Here is a 16,622-nt window from a genome sequence, read left to right as displayed (position 1 = left end):
CCCCCAGGACCGGTCGGATGGCCAGCTTAACAGGACAAGGGGATTAACCCCCCCCCCCTTGCTAACGGGAGTGCCGTCCCCCTGGATCCGTAGCAATTGGTGTCGAGGAGGTGGGATTTGGACCCGAACCAAATTTTTGAAACATCTAAAAAATTTGGTCAAAAATTTACGAGCGGCCGAAATTTTATTAAAACATCTAAATTTTAAAATCGTGCCATGGATGATCAAGGCGATCGGGTGCCGGTAGGGGGAGAAAGAGGAGGTAGAGTCGACCCAGGACCCAAGGGAAGAGGTGGGAGAAATGCAGGAGGAAGGCAAAGAAGGTGCGGTAGCGGGGTTTGCAGGTGCACAAGATGGCGGTGCCTCGCACATGGTGACGAGGGTCGAGCCCGCGATGCCAACAGAATGGGACCGTTTAATGGGACAATTGATGACATTTTTGACCCAGTGGGATGAAGAAAACAAAATATATGCCCAGGGGCTCATATCCACCAGGGAAATTAACAACATGGGTGTTCGAATGACTAATGAACTAAAAGAAATGAATGCAGAGTCAAAAAGGGAGGAATCCAGGTGTGATATGGAAAAGATGGGGACGAATTTGGCAATAGGGGAGAACTTTGGGAGCGAGCTGGGCGAAAAGGTCGTGGGGGTACGCGACGAGGTAACGCGGCTTGAGAAGCACGGGAGAAGCGAGTTGGAGCAAGGCGCAGGTAACTGGACGGGTATAGAGATCGCGACCCGGGGTATGGGAAAGCCGGCGACCGCCGATGTAGAGAATTTTATTTTATTAGAACAGGCGGCCGTCGAGGAAAAAGAAATTGGCAAAGAAGCCGAACAAATAGTCGAAATTGAAATTGAAAAGACGATGGAGGTAGCCCAGGAATTGAAGGGAGAGATGGATAATGCACAAAGTCTGGATTCGCATCGTGCTGCTGTGCTTATTAACCCAAATGAAAGTTTGCAGGTGTTGGAGCGAAGAGGAAGAAGCGCCCAGGTGAGTCGCCCTGTATATTGTGCGGGGAGATTTTGCAGGAGGATGTTTGGCGCAAAAATAATTTTCGCGCGCTTGGGATCGAGAAAGCACCCGGGTGTTGGTGGAGGGTCCCTTGTGAGTGGTGTGAGTGGAAATGGCGTGCTTGTGAGGAAAAAGTGTGCGTCGGAGAGTGAGTGTGTGACAGAGTATGGGAGTGATTGTGAAGATTGTGAGACAGAGTGTACGGAGTGCGACACGGAGAGTGAGCTGGTTGTGGCGCGTGTGCGGGAGGGCACATCGGAGCACGTGATGGGGAGTGTTACAGAGGATGTAACCAGAGAGTGTGCGCAAGAGTTGGCGCGAGAGTGTGCGGTGATGATTGGGTGTGCAGAAGAGTGCACACCCGTGGTGAGTGTTACGGAGGACATAGCGGGGGAAGAAAGGTGTGGAACGGAGTGTGTGATAACAGAGTGTGCGAATGGTGGAATGGATGCGCAAGAATGTGCGCGAGTAGAATGCATGGGATGTACGAGAGGCGTTGGAGCGCCGGGTTTGTTGAATGTAAAAAGGAACGCGTGGTGTGAGCATGTAAGTGAAGCATCGACGTTAAACGGGACAGCGTTCAGACCGATGCTTAGCCGACGCGAGCTCCAGGTCCGTGCCGGGCTTTGTGTAGTGCGGGAACCAGCGGGGATTGGTGTCGCGTCGCTTCTGTTCGGAGCGTCGTGCACGATTCGCGCCGGGCCCCGCCCCGCACGGTCAAGTCCGCGCTTTGCCGGGCAAGGCGACCGGCCCGGTTCGAGGGAAGGTAGGAAGGGTCGGAATGGCGCCCCCTTGTGGTGGCGGTGCTCCACCCGGGCAAGGCTGGCCCACCGCGCATGGGAGCGAAAGGCCCCGCGTAGGGATGGTGCTTTAAACCTTGGCCCAACCAAACCTCCTCCCCTGAACCGAATGCCGGACGGACTCGACCTGCAGGCGACAAACCACCCGCATTCATTGATCGGCTTTGCGAAGCCGAGCTTTGAAAATGTCATGACGCACCGAGGCGAGAAGTTTAATGGACGATGGTAGGGATAGCGAAGATGATTGGCAAATTTGATTGGGAAAATTTAATGGGAAAAATTTGATGGGTATATGGTATCGTGGGAGATGCCCGATGTAGAGGGATGGTAAATCCACCATCCCTCACATCACTCAGGGCACATGAGCATTAGTTTATGGGGTGGCTGTGCAAACTAGCCCGGGAGGGTTAGGATAAAATGATAGGATTTAGAAAAATGACAATAGGTAACATGAGAGTTAAGTAGCGACATTGAACCTATAGAGGGGACATAGCAGATTAGTGGATTATAATGACATGAGTTGTGCATAGAATAAGGGATGACTGGGGGAAGCACTAAGTTAGAGGGGAAACCAGGGAGCCAGATGATGCAGTTGTGTTTGTAGTGAGAGTGATGAAATGAGGAATTGGTATGAAAGTCCACGGTAGTGCTGGTTATGAAATGAGGCAATGCTCGTGAACTATGTGTGTGTGTGAAAGTGAATGAGCAGAGCATTGTGGACATGTGAGTAATTGTGATTGTGCATTGAGTTGAGTGTATTGCATTGAATGAATGAGCCTGGGAGGAAAGGAGGGTGCAAGTGCCACCAGGTGTGCAGGTGATACCAGGTGTGTGGGCACAGGTGTGCAAGCGAAGCACAGGTGTATGGAAAATGGTTGTGTGGAATAGCTAGTATGGAGTAGATGGTCTGGAGTGAATGGAGCATGGAATAAATGGTATGGAATAAATGGAGTATGGAATAGATGGTATGGAGTATGGAATGGATGGTGTGGAGTGAGTAGTGTGGAATATGTGGAGAGGAGTGGTTGGTGCGAAAGGAGTGGATGGGGAAGATGGACCCCTTTAACGAGTACCCGGGCAGGGTAGTTTAAAAGTAGGTAGAGGGAGTAGGTAAATTGTGGTTGGATGTTGGCATCTGTGGTGCGGGTAGTTGCACAGGAGTGTTGTGTTGGGTGCATTAGTGGAGTCAATTGGCTGGGCGTGTGGCCTGTTAGTGAGTTTAATTGAATGGGCACTCTGCCACTGTTAGTATGTCGGCCAGGTGAGGCTGCAGGTAGGCTGTGGGAGCCAGTAGAGTTGTTCAATGGGGCCCGAGGATCCAGAGGACGGACCCGGGTAGCCCGACACCAGAGAGGGCGGTAGTGTGGTGAGAGTGCCAGAGGGCCTTCCCCAGGTAGGTTAGGGTAAGGAGCAGATAAGCTCGGGAGGCAACTGCAGTGGCGGAGGTGTGCAGGTGAGCGGACCTGCTGGGAGTGCCACACGACCCAGCCCTGAAATTGTGCGAGGGCACCGGGAGTTGAATCAGGGGAGTGAGACCCCAAATTGGTGAGCACCACAGTTTGGTCAATGGGAGTTCGGTTCTTAGAACCACATAGTGTAAGATGGCCAATGGTTTGGCAGGGAAAGACCCCGGGTAGAGTAAAAGTGTTAAAGTCATTTAGAAGTATAGTTAGGATTGAAATCACTTCGCACCATCTGCATCCACTCACCTGAGGTGATGACAGGACTCCACACCACTGATTTGTGCAAATGTTTGGAATGGTGAGACGCATCATGACGTAAGTGTGACATTGTGCTGTAATTCCATCTCTTCCTCCTTAGGAGGGATTGATGAGGAATTGGAATTAGGGGCAAATTTGGATTAGAGGGATTGGTAACCAATTTGGTATTAGGGGAGATATAGGGGAAGACAGGACAATAGAGACGGAATTGGTAAATGTGTAGAATTTTGTAAATACGGGGTAAGGGCAAGGGTAGGGTAGGTGACAGGGGGGGTGGCGTTACAGTAGGGACGAGCTTTCTCCGCTCGCTCCCATGCGCACCTCACCTTGCATTACCTTGTTTTGATGTGTACCCTTGCGACCTTGCCCCGATGCTTGCTGTGTCCTTCCTTCCCCACTCACGGCTTGTTCTTTTGGATCCGGGCGGAGTGCGCAGGTAGCCGCAGTTGTGTGCCCGAACCGCCACTGCACAGCCTGCCTGGACCGGTACACCACCTTATGGACCGCACGACTTGCGGCCTAGCTCCACCATATGGACCACACATTTCTGTGGCCAAGCACCACACACTTATGGACCCCACGTGTTGGGGCCTGGCCCCTCTGCTGGGACCGGCCATGATGGCCAGAAAAAAGCTTGCTTGCGGACCACGGTGAGGTGGCCCCTATGCCATGCAGGTGGACCACCCTTAGTTGGCCCGTGTTGGCCATTAATTTAAAAATGGACGCGTTGTGTGCCTTTTTATTATCCTCAAATAGGCAGCAAGCCACAAGAACACCAAACATCAATAAACATCGGGCCAGCAGAGCGGGAGAAACAAGAAAGGTCATCAGTTTGTTTATTATTGACTAGCTGAGGTACCCGGCTTCGCCCGGGTTGAATAAGAATAATACAAATATATGATGAAAAGAACATGTATATTTTAGAGCAATATCACAGTACATTTCTTACATGACGTTTTTCAATTTTCAATTTCTCAAAACCTCTGGGTATACAACATTTCTGGTTTTCTTACGTGGTGCCAAAACATAAAGATTGCTTGGTTTTCCAACCCTCGAGCAGCCCACGTACAGCTGGCCATGGGCAAACACTTGTTCTGTGAAGTTCAGGCCTACAACCTTCATTGATTGCCCCTGCGCCCTGTTGATGGACATAGCAAAACATAGCCTGATGGGGAACTGAATCCTCTTGAAGGAGAATGGAAGCTCAGGTGGAATAAGTTGTATCCTTGGAATGAATACTTTCTCTCCTCTGTATTGTCCTGAGAGGATGGTTGCCTCCAGGACATGCGGCATCATTTGCTGGATTGTCAATTGTGTTCCATTACACAGCTTTGGTGGATCAAGATTCCTTAGAAGCATGATTGGTGCTCCCACCTTGAGAATCAACCTGTGTGTTGGGAGTCCTTGAGGCTGACGACTGTTGAGAAACTCAGTTGGGAGGTTTACTGCCTGATCCTCATGTCACTTTGGCAAGAGAATCATAATTTCTTTCATGACCGGGCAGCGAACGTCATTATGTGCGACATTACGTCACTCCTACGGACGTGAAAACATTTGTTTTCCTTAAAAATATATTTAAAATAAATAAAATAGTACATAAATTAACAATAAAAGAAGCTAAAAAACAATTTAAAATACAATAAAAAGCACATTAAAAATATATAAATATGTACGTACAGTATACTGTACGTACGCGCAACCGCTGATTCTCATTCAAAACAGAGGCGACGTACAGTATTCCTTTACTGTGTCTGTGTTAGCCATGGGTCCGAAGAAGGATAATGCTAATGTTTCCAAGCATAATGTGGTTACGATGGACGATAAGGTAAATCTGATTAAAAGGTATGGAAAAGGTGGAAAAGTGTCGGTGATAGCGCATAGACCTTATCGCGAATCGGAACCGCAATGTGTCATGGGATCGGAAAGGGGCAATAGCACCGCCACAAACTACACCATGGAATTGCAGCTGGCCCGGTTTTTTAAACTATTGATATTAAAATAAAAAGTAGCCTATAACCACCGGAATGTTATGCTGATTCCGAATCTGTGTCTAAAACTTTTCTCCGATGTGTAGTTCTTGAGTTATAAGCGGACATCCAGACAGACACACACACACACAGACACTCCTTTATTTATATAGAAATGTGATGACATGAGTGAAATAAGCACTGGATGGTGCTTTTCGTGCTTTTGGTGCTGATTGGTGCTTTGGTGCTTTGGTGAATTGTAATGCTCTTGTGCTCGGGGGTGCACTGCAATATCAATTGTGCATCCCCGGGCATGTGAGTATGGTGTATCGGTGCAGTGCAGTGCATGCTCCTTCCTCTTGCAAAACATATTTTTGTCTCCCAAAAGACAGGTCCTGGGTTCGCATTGTAAATACCAAATAGTGTCTTGTAAATGATGCTCCCCACCGTATGTGTTTAGTTTGGAAATAATTCCATGATTCGGTTATCCTGTGGGCATGAGTCTGTTAGGTAGGATGCAACGTAGCAGGGGGACATGCTTAGTTGTTTTAAAACTGACGCACTCAAGGGTAAGGTTAATACTAGAGGGTTACTACACCTGAGTGTCACATTAAGTAAAGTTATTTCGGGCTGGCACGGCCCTGGAGGAGAGACGGGTGCTGTGTTACGGTTTTTAGAACCTTCACTTTGTAAATTTTAGTAAATGTTCCCTTATAAATGATCCCCTGTAAATATCCCCATTATTTGGCTTTATTAAAGATCGCACCCTAGTTAGTCCATGTACAACACGTAGAGCACCATAGGACCTCTCTGTAGTTATTTCATTATTATGTGTTTCAGTTAAGGATCTGTTCCCAATAGTTGAATAATCAAATAAGATAGGCCCCTTCAATTTCCCCAATCATCTCTCCCGCTCTTCAAAGTGCAGAGAGAGCGGTAGGGCAGCGTTCGCCGCCCCTTGCCTTGATTCGGTTGTTGGCCCCAAACCGCCATTGAGCATGCGGTCTCAAGCCGAGGAAAAAGGGGACGGGACACAAGAACAAGGTGTGGCACGTCAACTCACCATCAGAGGTGGAGCCAGCGAGCCCTGACCGGCCAACCAGGGCCGAGGTGAGCCGACCGGTAGGCGTGTCATCGGAGCCGGCGGCTTGATACCACAACGGACAATAAAAGCGGTTGCGAGGGACTGCTTCAGGAGATGAGTGAGAGGGATGAGTGCATCAAGAGATCAAAGAGAGGAGAGCTGAGTGCGAAGGATCGTGAGGCAGAAGAGTGGGTCCGCTGACATTACGCGATATATTCACATTGTCAGCCCGCGTGAAAATATACGTGCGGCTGCCGCCAGGTTTTCGCCTCAAGCCTGGAGCGTGGACCGGAGCGGACCTCGACGCTGTGCATCTACCCAGACCTTCCTGCCCTGCCGTCTGCCTGGACCTTCTCCTCCTTCCAGCCATTCCTTCCTGCCATTCCCTATTCGTGTGAGTCTGTTTGTTTGTCTGGGGTTGTAAGTAAGACTGTATAGTTAAGCTTGCCCTGTGTCCTTTTGCTCTTCTTCTTCTGTATATTACTTTTGTTTCCTCTTCTTTGGGTTTTTGTATATAATTAATAAACCCACTCTTTGTTCTTCTTATTTTCTGGGTTTTCTCTTATTTGATCGTTTGCGTCCTTTCTTTCGATTGAGTACCTGAGGCACGATTCGGCCAATGCTATAATCGGGTTTAGTCTCTTGTTAACGGCCCGAGTCGCAGCTCGCTTCGCTCGGCGCATCCAATCACGCTGCGGCCTGGGTGGGAGTATCTCCTCGCTTACGGATTGGTGGTGGTAATTAGGTAGTAGGACGGATTGGGCTTACAACCCTACTCACCACCGACCGGAATTGACGTCATACCCCCAGCACCGGTCGGAAGGCCAGCTTAACAGGACAAATGGATTAACCCCCCCCCCCCCCCCCTTACCAACGGGAGTGCCATCCTCCCGGATCCTCCCGAACACACATTACTGTGTTCAGATATATATAGTTGCGGATCCCCGGTTCTGTCGACGTACTAAGGGGGGGGGGTGAAGTCCCCAGTTCCCCTCAGACTCCGGGTCCACAGGCGGCCGGCAGCGACTAAACTTGTGGTCGACAGGTTGCTAAGCAACTTCAAATGCCAATCCCCCAACCATGAGTGAAGGGTTCTTGGTCACGACCCAAATACCTTCAAGACCACGTGGTTAGAAAGACCGGAAATGAACCTTCGTGTTCCAACACCTTATGGTGTGCCGAGTGGATCGCACGGTGTGGGTCACGGCGTTATCCTGCATGATTTATGGGCCTGATTAAAGTCAACTCGGTTCGGAGTATGCTGGGCCAATGGAAGAAAAGACATACACGAACAGGATGAAAGGAAACAAAATGTACACGTTTCATTTACAAAAAGCACAGATAAAGGACGAGATGCAGGCTTATTAATTCTTACCTTTCTAAACCCCAACATAGACACCTTACACACACACGCTGGGGATGAATCGCACAGGTTAAACTCATACCGAGCAACGTGCAGCCGCGGACTTGGGTTCGCCAGCTTCCACGTGCAGCTCCCGGCCCATTCAGGATGCGCAGCTTGAAGATCTCTCATTGGCCGCTTACGCATCCACGACCTCTCATTGGCTGCTTGTTGGTGACATGTCCACACCCTCTCATTGGTTACCTGCTGGTGACGTGGGCAGTTATTTTAGCCATGCCTTTCACAGTCGGGTTGATCACGTGGAGTGTGCTTGTAGCCACGCCTCCTTGCACATGAACCAGCGTCTTCCTTCCACTTTCCGAAGGTTTGAATCCTGCTTAAACTCAATGCATATTTGCTTTAATTACTACACAATGGTAAGGGAATTACATTACAATACATTACAATACAATTACATTACAATTACATTACAATTATAATTACATTATTACAACATTATTACGAATTACATTACAATTACATTACAATGGGAATTACATTTCATAAGAAATAACTGACTAATGCAGGCTACGTGTTGTCGTGTAATTAACTAGAGGGGTTGTTCTTTATTGTAAAACCACAACAATGTATATATGCTTCAAAAACAAAAAATACTGAACCAAATCCAACCAAATTTTGCATGTTCCCTAAAGCGTATGGTTTCTGTCATTGGAGCGTATCTGGGAGAGGAGGTGTCAGGGTGTGGAGAAGATGCCAATCCTCTCTAAAATGTGTATTTTATGGCATCCCTGGTGGTATCCGGTATGACAAATCATCATCTTGTATAAAGAAAGTTTAAACAACTCGATAATATGCATTACGGTGATGTTGAAATCTGAGTGAAAACAATTCGAAGTTTTCAAAATGTTTAATTTCACTCAATTTAAGCGGAGGTTCAAACCAAAGCATCCAACACTGAGCTTGGCAGTGAAGAAGAAGTGACTTTTGCTCATGTCATGTATAATCAGCAAGGATGGTTGATGAAGGTGATGTTCGATGACTTTCAAGCAGATGGAATATGACTCAGGCAAATGATACGAGTATATTAAAGAAAGCAGAATGTTTGTGAAGTACAACATGTTGTCTTTTGATTAAAACCATCAGCAAAGTGACAGATACTTTTACTCGTTTATAATAAATTCCAGAAACGGAAAGTTTCATCTCAGGTGCATGTTTTCACTTTTTTGAATTGCTTTGCTAACAAGCTCACGTGACGGCTCTTCGATTCCCTGCAGATAGACCCTGATGTCAATAATTTCTTCGTCACCTTGGAACACTTCCACATGTACAAGTCACATCGGATCCTGCATGCACTCTGGGTGGACCCCGATATAATGTAGGCTTCTTGTATTACAACATGCTTGAGTTTGTTACCTCCACCACCGAAGGTTGATGGAGGTTGTGTTTTCACCCCTGTCTGTCTATTTTTTGTCTTTTTGCATGTCAATCGCCTTCAGGTCATAATTTAAAACTGATCTTCACAAAACCTTATGAAATGGTAAAGTTGTCATAAGCAAGAAGCCTATTGATATTGAGGTCAAAAGGTCAACATAGGCCAAAAGTCAACAACTTTGTCGAATTTCTAAAATCATCAATTTTCATCTGATCGACTTGAAATTTGAACATGAATTGTATATCAGGTCACTGAATTCAATCACCAATTATTTTTGAGGGGTAAAGGTCAAAATGTTAACAGAGATTAACTTTCTAAAATTGTCAATTTTCATCCGATTGACTTGACTTGAAATTTGAAGAGGATTTGCATGTCAGGTCACTGAATTCAACCACCAATTGTTTTTAAGGTCAAATTTGTTTTGGGATTTCGCAAGTTTTGTGCTCCGCACAACGTATTTCTTGTATGTCTGTCTGTCTGTGAACATGATATATCAAAAAGTTGTGGATGGATTCGGACAATTTGGTGGAGAGGTTGGGTATGTGACACGGACGAAATGATTAGATTTTGGTGAAGATCCGGATCTGGATCTGAGAATTTTTAAAGTGATACTTCACAATTGAGTGATAGGGCCAAAACAATAAATAACATATTTCTAAAAGATGTGGTCGACATGGCAAAACTTGGTGGATGCGTTCGTTAAGTGATAAGAACACGCCGATTAGATTTTGGTTCAGGTCTGTATCCAGATCTGACCTATCAGTGGGATACAAAACATAAACTGTTCAGCTTAGCGGAGGTATGCTCTCTGCTGAGTGCTGTTCTAGTGTTTAATCTGTTTTTCCACAGGGGACTTCAGATGGAAGGGTTACTTCAGTTACTGAGGTTTACTATGAGGCAAAGTTTTTTTTTTTGTTGTTAATGGCACACCCAATGCCGTTCAAGTGCAATTTTTGTACATCCGACTAAGTTCCTGTTCTCCTTTCACCTGAAACTCCATTCCGTGTGCTGTGGTGCAATTGTATGTTTTTTGTCTGACCCTTCACCATCTGCCCTTTCACTCAGCCATGAACCTTGACTACTGTATTATGAAAGGGTTACAAACAACATGGGAGGGCAGTGAGTGGGGAACATACAGAAATTGAGCATACATCCGAACAGGCTATTAAATAAGGTGGAAAGTGTCAAGAGGGGGTTTGTAAGAGTAAAATAGATCATGGATAGGTTTGTGAGATGACATGGGATGGAGGTGAGCTGCAAACTTGAAATGATGGGGATGAAAATTGGAATTGGGCTGACAGAGGGAGGCAATTCTACAGGCCACAGTCAAGAGAGACAAAATAGTACAGGTAAACTGGGAGTCTAAACTTTTACAGGTTGACAAGGAAAGGGTTGCTTGAAGTGGGGATAAGGGTGGTTCCTGAGGGGTGATGGATGAAAGGGCAGAGTGTGAAAGAAGTCAAAAATGGAAGGGTGAGACCAGATGAGATCTTTTGAATTTTCCACGTGTCGTGGCCTTTTCATGTGTAATGCCATAATTTCCAGTGTTTTGAGGAGTTACAGTGTGTGTGTGTGTGTGTGCGCGTGCGTGTGTGTGCGTGTGTGCGCGCAGCCCAAGCAAGTCACATTTGGTTTCTGTCTACTACAGCTCAGCAACCAATATATTGTTGGTTCGGGCTGGCATTATCCAACCACCTATGTACAACTGGACGTATATGAGGTTTGTGTCGAGACATTTTGTTGTTATTCTCATACACTAATACACAATTCATCATTTCCCCAAAACATTGACAAATGGCTGTTTCGTTTCCCATTATGCAAACCCAATAATCTCCACACATTACCGGGCTGCTTTGAGCATGCGAGCGTGTGTGGATTAAACTTTTTCTAAACTTTTTACAGGTCCATGATGTTTGCAGAGCTTGGAAATGCCATCGGCCGTGCGATGACTCGAGGATTTTACGGGGATGGTGAGCACAAATTCCCAATTCCAAAGCACTCATTACCTCACACTGCCATCAAAGGCTTTGCTTTCTGCTGGAAAGGTGCACAAAAGTCGAGTATTCGGGCAGCCATTTTTCTCACTATCGTGTGAGCGAAGAGAGTGGTGATGTGTACATGTCGGTGATGTGTGCGTGTGTGTCTTGTGAGGGCGAATGATATCTGGAGGTGCTGTTTTACAGGAAGCAGTCGTAAGGTAAATGGCACTTCATCGGCTTTTGATGTTCACTGCCAATGCTTCATAGACCAGTACAGCAACTATTCGGTGAAGCATAACTTTTTAAATGGAACAACTACGTTGGATGAGCACTTGGAGGACAATGGAGGGTTGAATATTGCTTTACAGGTGGGTTGGTTGAAATCAAAACATTCTCTCACTCCATAAACAAGAAACTGGGTAATGATGGTGGATTTTTAGAACTTCAATGATTCTTAGTGAAAACAATTTATTATTGTAAAAAAGAAATTATATACATAGTTCATGTTCGTGGAAGAGCTCGGACTAGTAGACTGAATGGATCAGGATGCAACAGGACAAAAAGAACAGTATAGAGAGTGAGGAAACACCAACAGCAAAATTAAAGGCCAAGATAGAGGCAGACTTGGACAAATAATGGGTATGGGGGGCAGGAGAGGATGCATGAGGTTGGCAAGATGGGCACAGAAGGAAACTTTCAGGAGGGACAACTTCAAATTTGGAAGAAGGAGGGATTGTGGGAGGGGTCAGCAAGGGTAGAAAATATCATGGTAGTTTCACCAGAAGGGGATTGATGGTGGACCACATGTGCCCTGCAGAAACCTGGGGGATTTTTGAGGGAAGGACAAAACATGGAAAGCGCAGAGGGTGCAAGACCAGAAAGGACGCAGTAAAAGACAGACAGCACCGACCTATCTGTGATCGTGAAGTGATAGACTAACAGACTCGGCTTCATAGTGGGAGATTCTAATAAACTTGAAAGCCTTGGTTTCCATGGTGTTAAGATGAGCAAGATGTGAGGCAGCGGAGCCAGCCCAGAGGGAAGAGCAGTACTCCATCATGCTGAGGATGAAGGCCTTGTAGGTGGATAGGAGTTCAAGTGTGCCAAGGAAGGACTTTCTATGACAGAGAATGCTTAGTCGGTGATTGGCTTTTTTTGGGATGCATGAGCTGATGCCGTCTGGTACAGTCGCAGAGTCAGAGTCGAGGGTTGAAAGAACCTTCTCCACCTTCTCAGGTGCAAAAGACAGAGTCCAGATGCAGTTGGATATGATGGAGAAGGATGGGTACAGAGAGTGAGGGGTTGGAACACTAAATTTGGAAGCAAACACAGAATTGAGGCATTCAGCCTTCTCAAGAGCAGTCATCTGTGGTGCCATTTCAAGGTAGAGAAGAGTTGGAAGGGAAGCATACACCAGAGACAGACTTAACAAGGCACTACTATACTTTAGAGGGAGATAAGTTTGAAAGTAAATTATTGAGGTTGGACAGATTTTGTTTCCTGGCTCACCTGAATGAATCCGTCCGTGGATAAATTGAAGACGAGATGGGATGAATCCGTGCATAAGAGTGACCAGGTTTCTGTGGAAGAATTCCCAGGCTGAGTTAATATCAGGGGTGGTGGATATAGGAGACCAGTCCTGATGAGAGATGGCTGCTTGAAGGCCCTGCCAATCTGCCTCGGTGAAATGCCAGAATCGCCGGAGCTGAGGCAGCTCTCTGAGAATAGTCAGAGAGATGTTGACTTTCACAAGCACATGATCAGATGAACCAATTGGAGCAGAGGAAGAGCACAAGACATTTGCAGGAAAGTTAGTAATCACCAAGTCCGGAAGGGAGGATTTGCTATTTTGGGAAATCCGGGTTCGAAAGTTCACAGATTGAGTCAGTCCCATGGAGTCAGAAGTCCTTTGGTGAAGTGCCATGCCTGGTGAGAGGGGTACCAACGCCCAGTCATTTTGCATTGTGACGATTGAAATTTCCACATATGCAGAAGAGAGAGTTTAGATGAGTGGTTAAAAGTTTGTCCATATTGTCGGAGAGAGATGTGGATGGAGTCTTTACTGTTAGGAGGATGGTACAGTACACAGACGAACTAGAGGTGGGTGGGAGCAGAAAGGAAGTCATGGCCATATGTACTCCTGGGTGTTGGGAGGTGAGACCAGGTGTGAGATCAATACAAGGGCAGTGAGAAATTGAGTTATTGATGTGAAGTGCAACTCCGCATATGAGGGGTGGTTCAGGTCTATCAAATTGGAGGAGACAATAACTGGGACATTAATGAGCGAGGGACATCCTGTGGGAAGAAGGATTCTGTTAAATAGGTCATGTCTGGTTTATCAGCAGTGGCCAGGATTTAGAGATGGCAAGTTAGAGCAGAGATGTCATATGTTTAAGGTCCACACAGTTAGAGATAGGGGGAGGCAGCGTCAGGAGAGTGCAGGATGGGGGAGAGGCTTTGCAGAGATAAGGTGATGCTTTGGATGGGTAGTGTGAGGGGGAATTTGGTTTGCATGTGTGTGGTGAGGGGAAGTTTTTAGACTTAGAGGGTGCTTTGAGGGGAAGCACAGAGAGGGTGGTGAGAGGAGCGATGCAGGAAGGGGGGACATGAAGCTTTGAATGGGTGGGTTGGGGGTGGATGCTTATTCTGATTCCAAATTCCCCACTTTGACAAACGGAGATAAAGATCATGGTATTGGAGATAAGTTCGCTTGTTGAAGGCACGGAGAAACGTGGCACTTTGAGCGGGGGGATGATTGGTGGACCAAGTGCTGAGCTGATGAACAGGTCTGGAAAATAATCCTTGTGATGAAGAAGGGATGACATATATTGTGGTGAAGGAAAACGCATGTAGCATTTTTGAAGAAGATACAAGGATTGAATGCATTTTTTAAATGATTTGAAATGCTTGTAAAGGAAGAAGAAGCATTTATATTTGATGTAGATTCAGTTTGGAGAAAAGAGGGGGGATGTAGAACCAGGAGCAGAAAGGAATTCAAGTATAAATGGGGTTGTTTTGAGGATGTCGAAGCAAGATATCCGGGGTAGAAGGAGGCACAGCAGGACACACTTTTATCTGAGGAAAGTCCGGGCCAGGCTTTAAACAATACGAAACGAACAGTACAAAACAACAAACTAATTAACATTAAATATTGCACGGGATACAACACAAACACTTCGATGAAGACGCAACAACATAAAAACATGACGAATCCGGTTCGGAAAACTCCGCTTTAGTGAGGTGGAAACGAGGAGTTCAGATTTTCAACACACATGCAAAAAAAAACCCAAACCAGAAGTAACACAAACTTGACATTCACAAGCACAAGATGATGAAACAAACATTTTATTACTCCTAAATCAAAATGAGATCGGAAAGTATTTACGTTGAAGCACGGATTATGTAATTGAGACCCGTCTTGTACATTTATTTTGCTGTCGGGAAGAATATTTAGTGTTGTTAAGCATTCTTACATAAAAGTTATCGGTTAAATTGTCATTTAGCAATGTATTCAGTTTTATTTAATTGCTTATTTGTCTAAAACCATGAGAATTAAGCTGTTAAGAAATTTTTATATTCTTTTGTTTGTTTCTTTCTCCTTTGATTATATTTTTTTTATGTACGGCCATTTTTCCTAGGCCTACAACAAATGGCAAAAAGAAAACACAGAATATCTTCTTCCACTCCTTAACCTGACTCAACAGCAGCTCTTTTTTGTGAGATATGCTCAGGTATGATGTCAAGTGGAGGGAGGGTGGAGTGTTTCAGAACTTGCCTAGGCTTTAGGTCGGATGAGAATCAGTAATTCCTCAATGATAATAATAGGACCATTATTCTGGAAGATATAATGGGATCTCACATGTACACTAGCAAGTGCAAGCGCACATGTGATAACCAGCCAAGCGTCCTCTTCAAATGTTGTCGCACTCAGGTCCTACTATGCTAGATCCTCCTATTACTTTACCAAACAGTGATCTTTGTTTTTTGTAATTCTGAGGCCTTTTGGCCCATCATGCCTGTGCCAAATTCACATCCCAACATCTCAGCTAATGCAAGAGAGCAGGGAATTCGGATAGGTTGCTTAAACAAGTTGGCGTACACATGTCGATGCAAACGGGGAAGCTGCGGTCCACATTTGCACGGTGGCATGTTCTGAGATGTGGCATAGCTCCCCCTTCCCTCTGAATTAGTTACGCAATGTGGTCGAAAGTCCATCAAAAACTTTTGTTCTGGTGTCCTGAAAGTACACTACCAACTGATCTCTCCTGCCATCCCTACTCGATACGTACTTTTCAGACGTGGTGTTCGTCCGAGAGCGAAAGTTTCCTGCAAGAACAGCTGAGAGAAGGCAAGCACAGCCCAGCTCGTTTCAGAGTTCTCGGCACTCTGTCCAACTCTCCAGAGTTTTCCCAACATTTTCACTGCCCACTCGACTCGCCCATGAACCCAAGCACAAAATGCTCGTTATGGTGATGTCATAATTCCCTCTGAGCTATGGGGACACCATCACCGGCCGTTTCTTCATTGGCAAAGAAAATTGTATTACACCATCCTTTATGATAATACTATTCTTGCCAATCTTTGGGATTTTCTAGAAATGTTGTTCTTGCCAATATCCTGTGTAAGTGCTGTTCTTCTTTTCCTGTTGGTTCATTCCATTGCTTGTTGTGGCCAACTTTGGCTCCACTAGCATTGTCTTTTTATATTCTCCAATCTTGATCTTCCATGAGCTGAGATTTTGTAAACCAAAGAATAAGATTGCTTTCCTTACCTATGTCTTGTAAAAATGCAGTTTTTGCCAATTTAGTTTACAAATATCCATGCTATTCCGGTAATGAATATTTCATTGAGCGTTGCAATCTGTAAAACAGTCTTAGAAGCTGTGAGTTATCGTGCATTTTTTACTTAAACACACTAGTTGAGCTCACTGGTTATTTCAGCATTGTCACTTCCTTGGTGAGTGTGCTATAAGTGCAGGTGTGTTCCGTGAATCATGGTCAGGTGTGCGTGATGCCGTGAATCATGGTCTCATAGCTGCCTCTGACATTCAATGTCATTTTCATAACACCCTCTACCCACACCCCATTAACTTCTCTACTTCAGTTCATACAAAACGTCTCCTTAAGAAGGATTTGCAATTAGGTAATTTTAATCGAAAGTATCCAGTCATTGAAAATGCAGAGGTATGGCACATCTCCACATGCTTGTACCACAGTACTCTAGTACATTGCTAACCACATCACATCACGTGTGTGTGT

At 45.7% G+C, this 16,622-nt stretch overlaps 1 protein-coding gene across 1 annotated transcript in view; it reads left to right on the top strand.

Annotated features, from left to right (window-relative positions):
• Nucleotides 1-16,445, top strand: part of LOC137424714 (endothelin-converting enzyme 1) — a 146,629-nt gene extending 130,184 nt beyond the window's left edge. The window contains exons 13-18 of the mRNA XM_078775811.1: nt 9,228-9,328; nt 10,998-11,105; nt 11,288-11,355; nt 11,569-11,732; nt 15,003-15,095; nt 15,661-16,445. Coding sequence (XP_078631937.1) covers nt 9,228-9,328; nt 10,998-11,105; nt 11,288-11,355; nt 11,569-11,732; nt 15,003-15,095; nt 15,661-15,837 — 711 coding nt within the window. The 3' untranslated portion in view covers nt 15,838-16,445. The remainder of the gene's footprint in view (nt 1-9,227; nt 9,329-10,997; nt 11,106-11,287; nt 11,356-11,568; nt 11,733-15,002; nt 15,096-15,660) is intronic.
• The last annotated feature ends 177 nt before the right edge of the window (nt 16,446-16,622 follow it).

This window comes from Myxine glutinosa, chromosome 4 (assembly GCF_964187855.1).
Source record: "Myxine glutinosa chromosome 4, kmMyxGlut1.1, whole genome shotgun sequence".
Lineage (NCBI taxonomy): Eukaryota > Metazoa > Chordata > Myxini > Myxiniformes > Myxinidae > Myxine > Myxine glutinosa.
This window is presented reverse-complemented; position numbering and strand designations above follow the sequence as displayed.